At 66.3% G+C, this 14,837-nt stretch overlaps 3 protein-coding genes across 5 annotated transcripts; 1 reads left to right on the forward strand and 2 right to left on the reverse strand.

Annotated features, from left to right (window-relative positions):
- Window positions 1–14: 14 nt before the first annotated feature.
- On the forward strand, window positions 15–6,554 carry RECQL4 (RecQ like helicase 4). The gene is made up of 23 exons (XM_061438311.1): window positions 15–168; window positions 233–266; window positions 390–490; window positions 728–868; window positions 1,172–1,773; window positions 1,866–1,965; window positions 2,043–2,169; window positions 2,278–2,388; window positions 2,487–2,618; window positions 2,703–2,795; window positions 2,872–3,008; window positions 3,403–3,486; window positions 3,566–3,739; window positions 3,812–3,991; window positions 4,063–4,204; window positions 4,284–4,546; window positions 4,626–4,911; window positions 4,985–5,114; window positions 5,193–5,359; window positions 5,433–5,613; window positions 5,695–5,848; window positions 6,007–6,115; window positions 6,206–6,554. The coding sequence occupies exons 1-23, from the start codon at window positions 85–87 to the stop codon at window positions 6,328–6,330; spliced, it is 3,657 nt and encodes a 1,218-aa protein (XP_061294295.1). The 5' UTR covers window positions 15–84; the 3' UTR covers window positions 6,331–6,554.
- Window positions 6,555–6,610: 56 nt separating this feature from the next.
- MFSD3 (major facilitator superfamily domain containing 3) lies at window positions 6,611–9,066 on the reverse strand. 3 transcript variants are annotated; one of them, XM_061438249.1, is made up of 5 exons: window positions 7,755–9,066; window positions 7,295–7,442; window positions 7,091–7,215; window positions 6,915–7,024; window positions 6,611–6,830 (listed from the first exon to the last, which is right to left on the reverse strand). In XM_061438249.1, the coding sequence occupies exons 1-5, from the start codon at window positions 8,440–8,442 to the stop codon at window positions 6,657–6,659; spliced, it is 1,245 nt and encodes a 414-aa protein (XP_061294233.1). In that variant the 5' UTR covers window positions 8,443–9,066; the 3' UTR covers window positions 6,611–6,656. The 3 variants fall into 3 exon arrangements, with proteins under 3 accessions (XP_061294233.1, XP_061294234.1, XP_061294232.1); XM_061438250.1 differs by lacking the exon at window positions 7,091–7,215 and having other exon boundaries at window positions 7,755–8,442; XM_061438248.1 differs by having other exon boundaries at window positions 6,915–7,215; window positions 7,755–8,442.
- Window positions 9,067–9,938: 872 nt separating this feature from the next.
- On the reverse strand, window positions 9,939–14,772 carry GPT (glutamic--pyruvic transaminase). Its single transcript, XM_061438229.1, has 11 exons — window positions 12,642–14,772; window positions 12,312–12,401; window positions 12,129–12,237; window positions 11,825–11,958; window positions 11,493–11,736; window positions 11,258–11,337; window positions 11,032–11,168; window positions 10,742–10,916; window positions 10,509–10,664; window positions 10,303–10,415; window positions 9,939–10,232 (listed from the first exon to the last, which is right to left on the reverse strand). The coding sequence occupies exons 1-11, from the start codon at window positions 13,773–13,775 to the stop codon at window positions 10,142–10,144; spliced, it is 2,463 nt and encodes an 820-aa protein (XP_061294213.1). The 5' UTR covers window positions 13,776–14,772; the 3' UTR covers window positions 9,939–10,141.
- Between the last annotated feature and the right edge of the window lie 65 nt (window positions 14,773–14,837).

A 14,837-nucleotide genomic window follows, 5' to 3' on the forward strand; every position in this document is an offset into this window, starting at 1 on the left:
AACGCTGCCGAGCGTCCCCATTGGCTGGTGGCCGTCTTCGCCCTCTAGGCGGGAGATTCGCCGGGCGCCAAGCTTCCGGTGACCATGGAGCGGCTGCGGGACGTGCGGGAGCTGCTGCAGGCGTGGGAGCGCGCATTTCGGCGGCAGAGCGGGCGGCGGCCGGGCAAGGTGCGGGCTGCCCGTGGGCGGGGAGCTGAGGGCGCGGCATCCGCCTGACGCGTTCCCTTTACAGGAAGACGTGGAAGCGGCGCCCGAGGAGACCCGCGGTGAGCCCGCGGGCGCGGGGCGGAGGGAGTGGCCAAAGCCGTGGGCCGGGGGCGGGAGGCCTCCACGCCCCCTCCCGGGGGAATCCTGAGTCCTCAACTCCGATCCCCCGACCCCGCTCTCAGCGCTGTACCGAGAGTACCGCTCCCTGAAGAAAGCTCTGGGCCAGGCCGGTGGCGTCGAGCCTCACGGCTCGGGGCAGTCGCTTCCCGTGGCGGCCGAGCAGGTACCTGAGCTCGACATCCCAACCTCTGGGTCAACAGCCTGTATGCCGGAGCCGGGAGGAGTCGTGACCCCACCTCCGTGGGGCACAGAGCTCGGTGGGAGCGGGGGGCAGAGGGGGAAGTGTAAGAGGGTGGAGGAAGGACAGCCCCTCCTCGGGTTTCTCGGGGGTGGAGACATCTCTGTTCCTCGCCACACACCAGCTTCTTCGTGGTTTAGGTCTCTCCACTGTCTCCTGCAGATGTTGGAGCCCAGTTGCTGGGGGCACCACTTGAATCGGGCTGCTACCCAGAGTCCCCATCCTCCCTCAAGGTGGAGCCCTCAGGAGTCTGCGCAGGATTATGGGAAGAGGCTTAAGGCCAACCTAAAGGGCAGTCTGCAGGTGAGGGGTGAGGGCCCGGCAGACAGTGCATCCATCCTGGGTCCAGAGCTGCAGGTGGCCCCAGGCAGAATTACCAGATGCCCATCCCTGTCAAGTCTCTCACGGGTAGTCTCATGCTCACTTGTGCACACACAGCCAGCACAGCTCCACAGAGGAGCTCCAAGTCAGCCTCTACCTTCAGCTTCCTTTACATCCCAACCTTTTGCTTCTCACCTTACCCAGCTGTTACAGATGGGCCTCCAGCACGTATGAGTCTGTAGCACCCCAAGGGCCTGAGTTCCTGCTTGCTTGTCTCCCTCCCAGGCTAGGTCAACCCTGGGCCGGATACCCCGGCTTGCACAAAGATCCTCCTCCAAGATCCCTTCACCGGAGCCATCAGGCACAGCAGCTGCCCCCATCTCTCCAGAAAATGTCAATGAAGTGCTCCCTCAGCCTCCCAGGCCCCAGCTGAGGCCAGGCCGGCTCCAGCAGCTGAGGGCATCCCTGAGCCTGCGACTGGGCTCCCTCGACCCTGATTGGCTGCAGCGGTGTCACAACAGGACCCCAGATTTTCTGGAGGTTCCCAGGACCTGCCAGCCTGGCCTGGGTGCAGAGGATTCACAGCTTCTGACTCCAGTTGTTGAGTCTGTCCTTAGCCCCAGCGCTGGTCCTGAGGTGCCTTTGCAGGACCCAGAGGCTCCAGCCCTACCAGCAGCTGCTGTCAGTGCAGGGAAGTGTCAGCCTGTTGACCGTCAAGGCAAGAAGCGGAGACAGAGTGGGGAATTGGAGGGAAGGCTTGCAGAGACCCAGCAGGGCACTGACCAAGCAGGACCCCTGCCTGAGGGAGCTGGGGCTGCAGGGCCTGCAGAAGACTGTCCAGATCAGCCTGTGAAAGCACAGCCCCCAGGCAGGACCCCAGCCTCCAGGTATCACTGCTCTAACCTCCCAGCAGGGCTGCCCTCAGTTGAGCCAGTGTGGGGAGGGCTGTGGGCACTGCCGACCTGTGCGTTTCTTCCAGATCTGCCATCCAGGACAGGGGGAACTATGTGCGGCTCAACATGAAGCAGCGACGCTATGTGCGGGGCCGGGCCCTGCGGGGCAGGCTCCTTCGCAAGCAGGTGAGGAGGTGGTACCGGGTGCTCCCCTCACCTGTCCTGCTGCTTGCCCTGTGACCCTTCTTTGTGTCCCCAACCAGGCATGGAAGCAGAAGTGGCAGAAAAAAGGGGAGTGTTTTGGGGGTGGTCAGCCCAGAGCCCCAGCCCAGGATTCTTGCTCCCAGCATGGGCAGCTCAGCCAATGGGCGTCCCGATGCCCTCAGCCCGGTAAGGCCTCTGACCTGGACGCCAGCCTGCTTACAGGGGTGTCGTGCTCTTTGGGGAGGCAATTCTGGCTCAAGCAAAGGCCCTACTAACTCCCTGCTTCTGGTCCAGAACCTCTCCTGGTCCCTCAGAAGGATGTCAAGGTTGCAGATGGTGCACAGACCCAGCCCACCTTACAGGAAGCATCCCTGAGGACAGGTGCGGCCTGCTGCCAAGTCTCTGGTGAGTGAAGAGTTGGAGGAGAGGCTGTAGCAAGTTGCTTTCTTGGTAGTATGATGCCATACCCGCCCAGGGCGCCTATGCTGTTCATCTGTTCTCAGCAGGTGAAGAAGACGCTGAGCCTGGGGCACCTGAGCTGCTGGTGCCCACGGGGCAGTCTGTGTCCAGAATGCCCCGTCCACCTCTTTCCGTGCCTCCACTCTACCCACCGGGGCCCTCGGGTCAGGTGGCAGGTCAGCAGATGCCTAACAGCTCAGGCCTGGACGGAAGGGTTAAGACGAGTCAGCGCCAAGCTGACTTGACACCTGTGTCCACAGACACACCGGCTGAGGTGTTTCAGGCCCTGGAGCAACTGGGGCACCACGCCTTCTACCCCGGGCAGGAGCGTGTGGTCATGCGGGTCCTGTCTGGTGAGTTGGCGGGCAGGAGTATGGCGGGGCTGGGGCCAGGCTTCAGGATGGCTGTCTTGACTCTGGATCATACCAGGCATGTCCACCCTGCTGGTGCTGCCCACGGGGGCTGGCAAGTCCCTGTGCTACCAGCTCCCAGCGCTGCTCTACTTCCGGCGAAGCCCCTGCCTCACCCTGGTCATCTCTCCTCTCACGTCACTCATGGATGACCAGGTAGGTGGACAGGGCCCACGGACACACGTCAAAAGCAAGGACTGGTATCCATGGCTCTGCCGACTCACTTGGGCTGCTGTTTCTTGCCCCACCCCCACCCCAGAGCTGCAAGTTATCAGGCCCTTTCCACTCTGTCCACAGTCGGCAGTGGCCCAAAGGCACAGGGACACGGCTGCTTAGACCTAGTCCCACCCACCAGAGGAGCAGCTTGGTAGGAGCAGCCCCAATGGGACCAGTCCCCAGTGCGCCTCAGTCAAGGTCCACGGGCGGCTCTGGCCTCTCCTCCCCAAAGGGCCTGGAGGGGAGCCAGCAGTAGTTGTCAGGTGAAACCACGCTGGAAGGCCTTTGGGAAAGGGCCAGGGCCGTGGAACAGGCTGCGCTCCTGTACCTGCAGCTCTCTGGCCTGCCCCCCGGCTTGAAGGGGGCCTGCATTCACTCAGGGATGACCAAGAAGCAGAGGGACTCTGCCCTGCAGAAGGTGAGGGGGCCTCCCAGGGCCAGACGGGCGGAGCAGCGGGTGGAGCTGGGTGCCGCTGCTGACCAGCGGGCCTCCTCAGGCTCGTGCGGCCCGCGTGCAGGTGCTGATGCTGTCCCCAGAGGCACTGGTCGGGGCCGGGGCCAGCACCCTCCTCTCTCAGCTGCCGCCGGTCGCCTTTGCCTGCCTCGATGAGGCCCACTGCCTCTCTCAGTGGTCCCACAACTTCCGGCCTTGTTACTTGCGTGTCTGTCAGGTGAGCCTGGGCGGGTGGGGCAGTGTGCAGAGGGGCAGGGAGGGGACGGCTGGCTCACCACCCCCCTCACAGACGCTGCGGGACCAGATGGGCGTCCACTGCTTCCTGGGCCTTACAGCCACGGCCACACGCAGCACTGCCCTCGACGTGGCCTGGCACCTGGGCGTGACCGAGGAGTCTGTGCTCAGAGGGCCAGCTACCATTCCTGACAACCTGCACCTCTCCGTGTCCTCGGACAGGGACCCGGACCAGGTAAGCGTACGTGCGTGGGCCTGGCAGCGGCCTTGCCTCCCAGGTCTCTGCAGTGACCCTCGTCCCCACAGGCGCTGGTGACACTGCTGCGGAGTGACCGTTTCCGGGCTCTGGGCTCCGTCATCATCTACTGCCACAGGCGAGAGGACACAGAGCGTGTCGCCGCCCTGCTGCGCACCTGCCTGTGTGATGCCCAGGATCCGGGGCCCCACGGTGAGGTGGAGGCAGGCCTGTGCCCGCAGACGCACCCCGAGCACGCACCCCACCTGACTGCCCTGTGTCTTCTCTGTAGGCCGAGCGCTGGAGGCCGTGGCCGAGGCCTACCATGCTGGCCTGTGCAGCCGAGAGCGGCGGCGGGTGCAGCGGGCCTTCATGGAGGGCCGGCTGCGCATGGTGGTGGCCACGGTGGCCTTCGGGATGGGGCTGGACCGGCCGGACGTGCGGGCGGTGTTGCACCTGGGGCTGCCCCCCAGCTTTGAGACCTACGTGCAGGCAGTGGGTCGTGCAGGGCGTGACGGGCAGCCGGCACACTGCCACCTCTTCCTCCGGCCCCAGGTGGGTGCCCACCCCACCCCCCGCAGTTCCCCCATCCCCGCCCGGGGCTGTGCCCCATGTTCACGCCACTCTGCCCCAGGGCCAGGACCTGCGGGAGCTACGCAGACACGTGCACGCCAACGCCGTGGATTTCTTTGCTGTGAAGAGGCTGGTGCAGCGTGTGTTCCCTCCCTGTGCTTGTGCCCGGCAGCCCCCAGAGCAGGAGGGCAGCAGGAGCGAGGAAGGGCACTTGGCCGGGGCCCCTGTAGCTGCGAGTGCCCAGGATTCTGGCCAGCCCAGCGTCCCACACACACCCCGGTGCCCAGGCCATGAGCGGGTGCTCCCAGTGCAGCCAACCGTTCAGGCCCTGGACATGCCGGAGGAGGGTGAGGAACAGGGGTGTGCGCGGCGGGGGTGGGGGTTCCCACAGACCCCGAGTGAGCTCTGCTCTGCCCACAGCCATTGAGACGCTGCTGTGCTACCTGGAGCTGCACCCACGGCGCTGGCTGAAGCTGCTGGCACCCACCTATGCCCGCTGCCACCTGCGCTGGCCTGGGGGCCCCACCCAGCTCCAGGCCCTGGCCCGCAGGTGAGCACACATCCCACCCGAGCTGTCTACTGGGACAGAGTACAGGGCTGCCAATCACATGCCACTCCCCTGGCATAGGTGCCCCCCACTGGCTCTGTGCTTGGCCCAGCAGCACCCCGACACGAAGCAGGGATGCAGTTCTGTGGAGTTGGATCTGGTTGAGCTGGCGGACTCTACGGGCTGGGAGCTGGGCCCTGTGCGGCGAGCTCTCCTCCAGCTGCAGTGGGACCCAGAGCCCGGGACAGGTGCGCCCACCCCCAGCCCCGCTTGCCACCCGCTCTCCACCCCTTGGCCAGTTTTTGACATCCTATCTGGCAGGTGTGCCCCAGGGCACTGGGGTGCTGGTGGAGTTCAGGGAGACGGCCTTCCGCCTGCACAGCCCAGGGGACCTGACGGCCCAGGAGAGGGACCAGATTTGCGACTTCCTGCACAGCCGTGTGCAGGCCCGAGAGCGAGAGGCCCTGGCCAACCTGCACCACACTTTCCGGGCTTTTCACAGGTGCACGTGGAGGTGGGCAGGCTGTGGGCCACCCCACCCTTCCCCTAGGCAGGCCCCTCTGACAGGCTCTCCCCTCCACAGCGTGGCCTTCCCTAGCTGCGGGCCATGCCTGGAGCAGCCCGCCTGGGAGCGCAGCAGCAGGCTCAAGGCCTTGCTCAGTCACTACTTTGAAGAAGAGTCAGAACAGCCAGGGGGCCTGGAGACAGAGGATGACCCCGAGCTGGGACAGGACAGGGTGAGTGTCAGGGCCTAGAGGGGTGGCTGCAGAGGATGCGCCGTCTGCAGGCACATACCCGCCTCTTGCTGGCACCATGACAAGCCCGTGCGCAACACTGAGCTGTGCAGAAGAGCGAGCAGGGGAAGCTGGGCTGGCCTGACTTGTCCCCCCCACAGCTCCAGGACTGGGAAGACCAGATCCGCCGGGACATCCGCCAGCTCCTGTCCTCCTGGCCAGAGCAGCGGTTCTCAGGCAGGGCTGTGGCCCGCGTCTTCCATGGCATCGGTGCGGACCTGGGAGGCCTAGCCCTGAGGGAGGTGGGGGCTGGGGGCACATCTGGCCCGGAGTCCTCAGCCTCGTCTCCTCCCCCTCCAGGGAGTCCCTGCTATCCGGCCCAGGTGTTTGGGCGGGACCGGCGCTTCTGGAGGAAGTACCTGCACCTGAGCTTCCCTGCCCTCATGCACCTGGCCACACAGGAGCTCCTGCTGTGGGGCCGCTGACCACCCTGCTGCAGAGCACCCAGTGCCCCCGTGTCCCAGACAGGGGCCTAAGTGGGGCTGCAAGGCCACAGCGTGGGGGTGTCAGGTGTAGTGGGTCCTCAGGGTAAAGATGGAGGGGGATGCAGTGATCAGGACAGTGGCCCACCACCCTGAACACAGGCCACCACCAGGAGCACGGGGGCAGAGAGGCCCCAAAGTGCAGAATAAAAGTTGCATGAGTTGTTTTTAGGATCCTTCCTTCCACTGGGAACCCCATAGTCTGGGGATGACTGCACAGTACTTATCCCAGAAGCACACTCCACTTTATTGATGTTCTGCCTTTCAGCTCAGGCCAGGGCACTGGGCGCAAAGCCCAGGTACAGGATGGGGGTGGCTGAGAGAGCTAAGAAGAGAGAGAAGCAGAGGCGTGGCCCCAGGCTATCAGCCAGGGCTCCTGCCAGCGTGCCCACCAGCAGCTTCCCCAGCAGCTCCAGAGTGGCCAGGAGACTGTAGTGTGTGGCCTGCAGGGTGGACGGAGAATGTCATGTCAGGACCTCCTTGGACTCCAGGCCCACAGTCCCCGATGTTGCAGCCATGTTTCTCACCTGCAGGGCACTGGGTGCCAGCTGACTGCAGCGCATCATCATGGTGAAGGTGGTGGTTGTGACCAAGCCCCCCAGGAGGTGCTGCAGACACAGGCTCAGCAGGGTTGCCCCTGGGAGGGTGTGGGTCAGCAGGGCCCAGGACCCCAGGCTCCTCCCCCCTGTGGCCCACCCCTCACCTCTCAGGACTGTGCCAGGGACAGGGTTGGTTCTGGGGCTGTTCAGCTGAAAGAGCAGGGCAGTCTGGTAGGCCAGGCCCCCAAGACGGAACCAAAGCACTGACCTCAGGAGGGGCAGTGGCTGCCTGAGGGGGAGACAGCAGGTCAGAGGGCACAGGGAAGGAGAGGGGAGCAGGTGGGCAGGGCACGCTGAGGGGGGCTCACCAACACCTGGCTAGCAGGACCCCACCCAGGGATGAGCCGGCAATGGAGCAGAGCACAGCACCCACACCGTTCCACAGCCCCAGCTCTGCAGTGGAGATGCCACCGTCCAGCAAGAGCAGTGGGAACAGGCCGCTGGCACCCTGCTCACCTGTGGAGAGAAAGTCAGTAGGGGCAGCCTGCCCTGCTTCTCCACCTCGGCCTCAGTCACGCTCCCCCAGCCCTGCCTCTGCTGGGCCACAAACGCCAGCAGACAGATGAGGCTAGGCTTTGGCCAAATTCAGGGTCAGCACAAAGCAGCTCAGAGAGGCCTGAAGGGGTGTCACTGGGGCTAGACCTGCAGGATAGGAGACAAGGCCCAGCCACAGTCAGGGTGGGCTCCAGCCTTCAGATCAGACCCCACAGAGGGAAGGCAGTCCCGCGCCAGTTCCTGGGGACCCACCTGTGCTACTGCCTGACTTACCCAGTTTGTAGGTGAGCACGAAGCCCGCTGTCCACAGGGTCCCAGGCACGGCCAGCAAGTCCTGCTGAAGGCGCAGGCTGGGGCGGGGGTGCGCTGAGGGCGGGGGTACAGGCAGCTGTCGCAGGGCGGGCGCCACCCAGGCCGCGGCCGCAGCCAGCCAGTAGGTGGCGGCCAGGAGCAGGAAGAGCAGCGTCCAGGAGAGCGCGGGCAGGAGAGCCAGCAGCCCGCCGCTGGCCAGCGCGGCCCCCAGCTTGTAAGCAACCACCTGCACGGTGTTGCCGGGCCCCAGCTCGGCTGGCTCCAGGAGCCGCACGGCCAGCATGTCCAGGGCCACGTCCTGCACGGCCGCAGCCAGATTCAGCAGCAGGAGCAGCGCCGCCACCGGGACAGGCAGCGCGGCCCCGCCAGGGCCGGCAGGAGGCAGGGTTGCCAGCAGCCCGCACAGCAGGCCCAGGGCAGCCGTGCTGAGCGCCAGCCAGCCCCTTGAGGAGCCCCACTTGTCTACCAGCGGGGCCCAAACGAGCTTGAACAGCCACGGCGCGTACAGTGCCTTGGCCAGCCCCACGCGCGTCAGGGAAAGGCCGCGGGCGCGCAGCAGCACGGGCAGCAGGCCTGACTGCAGGCCGTAGGGCAGGCCCTGCACCAGGTAGAGACCAGCTAGGGGCAGCAGCTTCCCGAGCATGGCCATGGCCAGAGGGCGCGGCCCTGGGGCGGGGGCTGCGTTCAGGGCCAGACTGGGGCGGGATGAGGGGTCCCACTCAGCAGGGGCAGGGAGGTTCCCAGGGGGGTCCGGTCCGTCCAGTCGCGATGGGGTTAGGGGTGACACAGCGGCATGACTGGGGCTGGGTCAGGGGTGGCCAAGCTGACATCCGCGAACACGCCTTCGGGTCCCGCGGGCTCAGGCCCCCGAAGAGCTGGACGTCTCGACTGCTGGGCTGGGTAGCCCTCGCGCGCCACAGCGCAGCCCGGAAATAAGGCGGCCATAGAGAACGCGGGCGGGCTAGAGCGCCGACAGCCCGCGCGCGCCCCTGGTGGCCGACTGGCTTCGAACGTCGGAAACTGGGACCCATCCAGGGCCCTCCCCGGCCGTCTGATCCGCTCGCAGACGCCACTCAGCCTCCGGAAGTGCCGCAGATGTCCCACGGGGGCTTTCGCTGGGTCGCCTACAGCCCCACAGAACAGCTGTCCTCTCAAGCCTCCACTGCTGCTTCCTTGGCTCCGGTGCCCCTTAGCTCCCTGAGGTCGTGGTCTCAGCGCCCTCTGCAACCGGTGGCTGAAGAGGGTCGTGGGAAAGGCCCGAGCCCTGTTCATCCCAGGGACTCATCCGGCTGCTGCCCCGAAGGCCCTCGTGTCCAGTCAGGAGGCCCCGAGAGCCTGTCTAGGCTCCAGCTGGCCTCAGCGAGGAGGCAGTCCCCGCCCCGCAAGGGGAAACCCGAGCCTGAGCGCAGGGTCTCACACAGCCTCTTCGGCCCAAAGCTGTGCTGATGCCTGAGGACACCTGAGGCCCAGGGGAGCGAGTGAAGCTTGCACTGTGGCTAAGAACCCCCTCCAGAGCTGAGTTCGGAGCTTGGCCAGTAGTCTCCCCATGCCTGTGGATCTCTGAAGCCACCCAACCCTTAAACCAACTCATAGGCACTTTAGCCAAGACCCTTGGTCAGCTGCCAAGGCCACGTGGAGTAAGTTTCCTGTCATTTCTAGGCATGGGGGGGGGGGCGGGGGCAGGTTTCTTCTTCTGTGAAATGGGGACTAAAGTGCCCACCACAGAGGACCCACAACAGTGACAGTAGGTGCTCATCCTTGAGGGCTGGGGTCCTAAACCTGCCCCAGCTCTGAGGGGGCCTCCTCTCTGTTTTCCAGCCCAAGGACTGCATTTGCACGTGGATGTCACACACTCCACACACAGCATGACAAAGGCTGTGACCCATGTGCCCTTCCTCCCCCCATTCCTTAGCCGACATCGCTCCTCCTGAAGCTGTCAAAAGCAGCAGAACCGCTGTCACCTGCCCCGTTTGGAGAACCAAGGCACCCTCCTTGCCCTCTCACGGTTGCTTGGTTTCCCTCTGCCAACTCTGCCAGTTCCCATCCAGCCAACTCCATCCTGTAAGAATGTCTGCTCCTCAGGAAGCCCTCCTTGACCATCCCCCCTGGCCCCCAGGCCTGCACAGAACCCAGACAGACAGGCAGTCAGGAGTGGACAAGACTGTGAAGGTGCACATGGGTGTGCACGCAGCCTCCAAGCAGCCCGACCAGCCCATTGCTTTATTAGGGCCTGCGGAGGGGCAGGGGCTCGGCCACACGGCCAGCAGGAGCAAGTCCAGAGGCCCCAGGGCAGAGTGCCCTCAGTCGGAGGTCGTCCCTACTGGCCGGCCCTGGCCTCTGACGAGTCCTCAGGAGTACTCGCGGGTGAACTTCGCATGGAACTGGCTCAGCTTCTCCAGCAGGGGCCGTAGCTTCTCCATGGGGGGCAGAATAGTCATCCTGAAAGGGCGGGGAAAGTAAGCCAATGCGGTGGGGGTCGAGGGGAGGGGCTGCGTAAGCAGGGCCTCACCGAAAGTGGTAGGTGCCTTCCCGTTGTCCAAAGCCACTCCCAGGCACCACGCAGATGCCAGTCTCCTCTAGGAGGCGCAGGCAGAAGAACATGTCGGGAGCCAGGCCCAGCTCCTGGGGGTTCGGGAGGAGGACGGGAGGGGACGCTCAGGGAGGACGTCCCCGGCCCCGCGGGCCCTGCCCGGCCTGCCCGGCCTTACTTCGGACCTGAGCGCGCTGCACCGCACGCGGGGGCAGCTGCACGCGCGGGAACGAATACATGGCGCCCTGCACCGGATTGCAGCGGATGCCGGGAGCTTCGTTGAAGACCTGCTCCGTGAGCTTGGCCTTGGCAGCCAGCTCGGCCAGCACCGCCCGCCTCTCCTGCTGCCGAGGGGGTAGGGTTGGTCAAGCCAGGCCGGGGCGCAGGCGCCCCTACGCCCGTGGCCCCGCCCACTCACCGCCTGGAACCGCGGGAAGGAGGGGTCTGAGGGCGCCGGCGGGCTGACAGCCACGTCGAGCAGGACCTGGCCCGGGGTGGGTGGGCACAGCCGCACGCTCCGCAGCTTCTGCATCTGCTGCTTCACCGCAGCGTCCATATTCACCACTTCCACGTAGCCGCCGCGGAAGCCGCACCTGCGAGGCGAAGACAGGCGTCGAAGCAGGGCTGGCAAGGAGGGGCCAGCCTGGCGGCGACGAGAGCCCGGCCGTCGCCCAGGTTCTGGGCTCCACCCGCCCAGCCCGCACGCACTCGCCCATGTAGCCCTTGGAGATCGAGTGGAAGGAGGCGAGCTCCTGTTGCGCCGCGTACGGCGGCCCCATCTCCGTGAGCACCTTCTTGAACGAGTGGAACTGCGAGCTCTCGGCATACACGTTGTCTTGGTACACCTGGATGGGTGGCCGGGAGACAGCTGGCCACGTCACCTGGGCGCGCGTCGCCGCCCGCCGCCCCCTCCCCGCGGGCGCCCAGCCAGCACCTCATCGGCCAATAGGAAAAGCTTCTCCTCAAAGGCGAAGCGGATCACGTCCTCGATGCACTCGCGGGTCTGCACCTGCCCTGGGGCGCGGGGGTGCGACAGGTCCGGGGTCAGCCGAAGGGGCGCTCTGCTCTGCGCAGGGCGGCGGGCGGAGGGAAAGGCTGACCCAGGCGCGGTGGACAGGGGTGCCTGTTCGGGCCGGGGCGGCGGGGCGGGGACGGGTGGGGACGCGCACCGGTGGGGTTCCCGGGGTTGATGACGCAGAGCGCGCGGGGGCGGCAGTGGTCACGCGCCTGGCGCAGCGCGCGCCGCAGCTCGGCCACGTCGAGCGCCCAGGCACGCTCCTCGTCCAGGTAGTAGTCCACCTGCACCGCGTTGAACTCGGCCAGCGCGGCGGAGTAGAGTGGATACTGAGGGATAGGGATAAGCACGCCCGTGCGCGTGGGACCCTCGCCGGTTACCAGCAACTTCAGCACCGTCTGCGGGCGGGATGGGAGGTGGGGTTGGCAGACCCTCCCGGCTGCGCACTAGGAGCCACGGTGGCTTCCCGCACTGGCCCCGGCCTACCACAATGGCATCGCTGGCCCCCGTGGACAGAAAGATGTTATTGGGGTCGGCAGGAATGCCTCCATCGCGCCGCTCGATGTACCGCGCCACATCCTCACGGATCATCTGGACGCCGGCGCTGATGCTGTAGGCCCCTGAGCGGGGAACGGGGCAGGACGGCCGGGGTGGGACAAGTGAGGTCCCCTCGCTGCCCTCGGAGGAGACCCGCCCCCCTTCCAGCGGGCCCACCCCTCTCCCGGGACAGCCTCCCTCCAGCTCCTGCTCACCACCCCTCCCCCAGGCTTGGGCGGGTTCTGGCGCTCACCCAGGCTGTGGCCCCCACACGCCTGCAAGATGCGCTCCGCCCTCCTCTTGGCGTCGTCCGGGAAGTCAGGGCTGTTCAGGAGATCGGGATGGACGCAGAGGGCCAGGACCTGGGAGGAGTGAGTGCTGAGGCCAGGGTCCACGGGCTGATGGGGGGAGGGTGCAGGGCAGTGCTGAGCCTCACCTGGCGCGGGAAGGTGATAGGGATCTGCCCCATGGCCTGTGCGTCCCCGATGTTGGCGCGGATGACCTCGGTGAAGGGCTTCTTTACGCCCTGGAGGGAGGCGGGGAGCGCAGTGATGGGGGAGCTTATCACTCCCACAGGCCTTGTCTCCTAAGGAGGTGGGGGCGGGGCACGTGGGACCAGACAGGGGCCCTCTCACCAGGCCCCGGGGGCGGGCAGGGGTTGGGGGACCAGCCTGGGCCCCTCTTGCCAGGCCCGGGAGGTTGGAGGCTGGGGGGTAGGGTGTACCGCCTGGGGTCCTCTCGCCAGGCCCGGAGGGCAGGACCATACCTGGCGCAGCTCCTGCTCCAGCTCCAGTGCCCGCTGCACTATGGGGCCTCGCACCGCATACTCCACTCTCCGGACATAAGGATTCATGGAGTCCAGTGTCAGCACCTTCTCCTTCAGCCCATTTGCTGCCTCCTGGCTGTGCTCACCTGCCCTCAAGGCCATGACTCTGCTCAGATGGGCAGGAAGGAGGCTCAGGAGGCAGCAGGATCCAGAAGCAGGGGTGAGGTCAGCTGGTCCAGGCTCGATGGGCCAGGGCTGGGAAGGGGGAGCCTGGGAAGGGGCGCCCTCTTGGCTGCAGCCTGCTGGCCCCACTGAGAGGACAGAAGAGGCTGAAGGAGCCGGACTGCCAGGCCCCGCCCACCTGGGCACAGATCTGCCCTGGGAGCCACAGAGAGTGGGTGAGAAGGCAGGCGGGGCTTGGGGTGAGGCCTGGTGCCCGCCCAGCGTCCCCAGGACAGGGGACAGGAGACCCACATGGGGCAGGGACAGGCAGAAGGTGCCAGCAGCTCTGTGGGACCAGGCCTGCGGGCAGGGAGGGGGTGAGCGCCCTGAGGGGTCCACAGAGCTGGGAGGGCTGGGCCCCCAAGCGAGCGGGACTAAGGCCCAGGACCTCAGCATAGTTACCCCAGTAGGGCTCAGCCGAGGCCCAGCCCTCTCGGACCCCCCATCTTTGCTCCCGGCCAGCAGAGCAGGCCTGTCTCCCGGGTAACTGAGCCAGGCCTCAGGCATCTTGGGGCTGTTGGGGGAGGGGAGCGAGGCCCTCCTGCGCTGGGGCCAGGCCTGGGCCAGCAAGAGCCTGTGTCTGGAGCTTGGTCCCCCATCGGTGCTGCAAGGCTGGAGTCTCTGAGCTGGGGTGCTGGGAGTGGGGGTGCTGGGCAGCTCCGGGCCTTCGCAGGGCCCTCGGGACACCTCTGCAGCTCTGGACTGCTGTCCTGCCCTTTTGCCAAACACGTACCAGCCTGGAGCTGCCCTTGGGGCTGCACCGCCTGCAGCTGCCCTTGGGGCTGCACCGGGGGCAAGGTGACCTAAGCGCCCCCTCCCTGAGGCTCCTGATTGGTGCAAAGAGTGGGAAGGGAGCTGTGATAAGCCTCGGGGCCCACCTCTGCAGGCCCTGCAGGGAGCGATAGGCCCCATGTGGCCTGCCCAGCCCCAGGCTCCAACCCCATGCCGAGGGTCAGGGAGCGCCCTCTCAGCGGAGCTGGACAGGCCTGTGGCGCGCCAGCCCCTCAGCTCCCGTGGGCGGGAGAGGAAACCGGAGCCCAGGCAGCTGGCCTCTCACCTCGTGCCTCCTGCTCCTCGGCCACCGCTGCCTCCCAGAGCGCAGGCCTCTCTGGCCCCCAGGCAGGAGCGCTGGCTGATACGGGCCCAGGCTCAGGCGGAGCCCGCCTCTGCCCGCCCCCTGGCAGCAGGGCCCAAGTGGCAGCTGTGGTGGCGAGTGGACCCTGGGCAGCCGCCCCGGCCCACACGCTAAATTTAACCGGCAGCCTGCCCCCGCAACCCCCCGCTCTGCTGGGGACATCCCTCCAACCACTCATGTTCAGGGAAGGGTGGGACCGCGGACCCTGGGCTGACCAGGTAAGTCAGTGTCCAGCAGAGAGGGTGACCCCAGCCTATGGCACCTAGCACTCGTGGCCAGGCCAAGCAACCTGCCGGGGACAGACAAGCTGGCAGGGCCCAAGCCCTCCCAAGTGAGGCCCCTAAGCAGCCCTGTCACCCTAACGCATCATGCCTGGCCAGCTCAGAGCCTGTTTGCCAGCCCAAGCGGAAGCTGGCAGCCAGGGCCCCGGGGCTGCATGCCAGGAACGGGGAACCCACCCCCGACAGGGAGGCTTCTGACACGAGCCTTGAACCGCTTTGCCCTGCTGGCTCTGGCCAAGAGCCTTATGGGAAATACCCTCTCCTCTTCTAAAGCAGGGTCCTTGCCCTCCAACGAGGACACCCTCAGCCCTGGCCCCCCAAGGAGTGTCCTTCCAAAGCTACTTCTTCCGCTCAAGAAAGCAAAGTATTACAGAGGGGCCTCCAGGAGCCTGGGAGGCAGGGTGCAGAAGGGCTAGGCTTCTTGCCTGATGGGCATGTGTCCCACACCCACGCGGGGCTGGGCACCCTGAGCAAGCCCCAGCGTGCGCTACGGGCCTCGGTGCTCACGGGGCAGGCGCACCCAGGCCCAGCAACACAGCCGCTCCCTGCTGACAACAG

Source organism: Bos javanicus, chromosome 14 (assembly GCF_032452875.1).
Source record: "Bos javanicus breed banteng chromosome 14, ARS-OSU_banteng_1.0, whole genome shotgun sequence".
NCBI lineage: Eukaryota > Metazoa > Chordata > Mammalia > Artiodactyla > Bovidae > Bos > Bos javanicus.

Coding starts and splice junctions, on each gene's coding strand:
- GPT (XM_061438229.1), bottom strand. CDS start 13,775: ATGGGGCCTATCGCTCCCTGCAGGGCCTGCAGAGGTGGGCCCCGAGGC. Junction 11,169..11,257: donor TTTTCCTATTGGCCGATGAG/GTGCTGGCTGGG, acceptor CCACCCATCCAG/GTGTACCAAGACAACGTGTA. Junction 10,233..10,302: donor GAAGGCACCTACCACTTTCG/GTGAGGCCCTGC, acceptor CCGCCCTTTCAG/GATGACTATTCTGCCCCCCA.
- RECQL4 (XM_061438311.1), top strand. CDS start 85: ATGGAGCGGCTGCGGGACGTGCGGGAGCTGCTGCAGGCGTGGGAGCGC. Junction 1,774..1,865: donor GGCAGGACCCCAGCCTCCAG/GTATCACTGCTC, acceptor CGTTTCTTCCAG/ATCTGCCATCCAGGACAGGG. Junction 5,115..5,192: donor CTCCAGGCCCTGGCCCGCAG/GTGAGCACACAT, acceptor CCCCTGGCATAG/GTGCCCCCCACTGGCTCTGT.
- MFSD3 (XM_061438248.1), bottom strand. CDS start 8,442: ATGGCCATGCTCGGGAAGCTGCTGCCCCTAGCTGGTCTCTACCTGGTG. Junction 7,443..7,754: donor CGTGCTCACCTACAAACTGG/GTAAGTCAGGCA, acceptor TTCTCTCCACAG/GTGAGCAGGGTGCCAGCGGC. Junction 7,216..7,294: donor GTCCTGCTAGCCAGGTGTTG/GTGAGCCCCCCT, acceptor TCTCCCCCTCAG/GCAGCCACTGCCCCTCCTGA.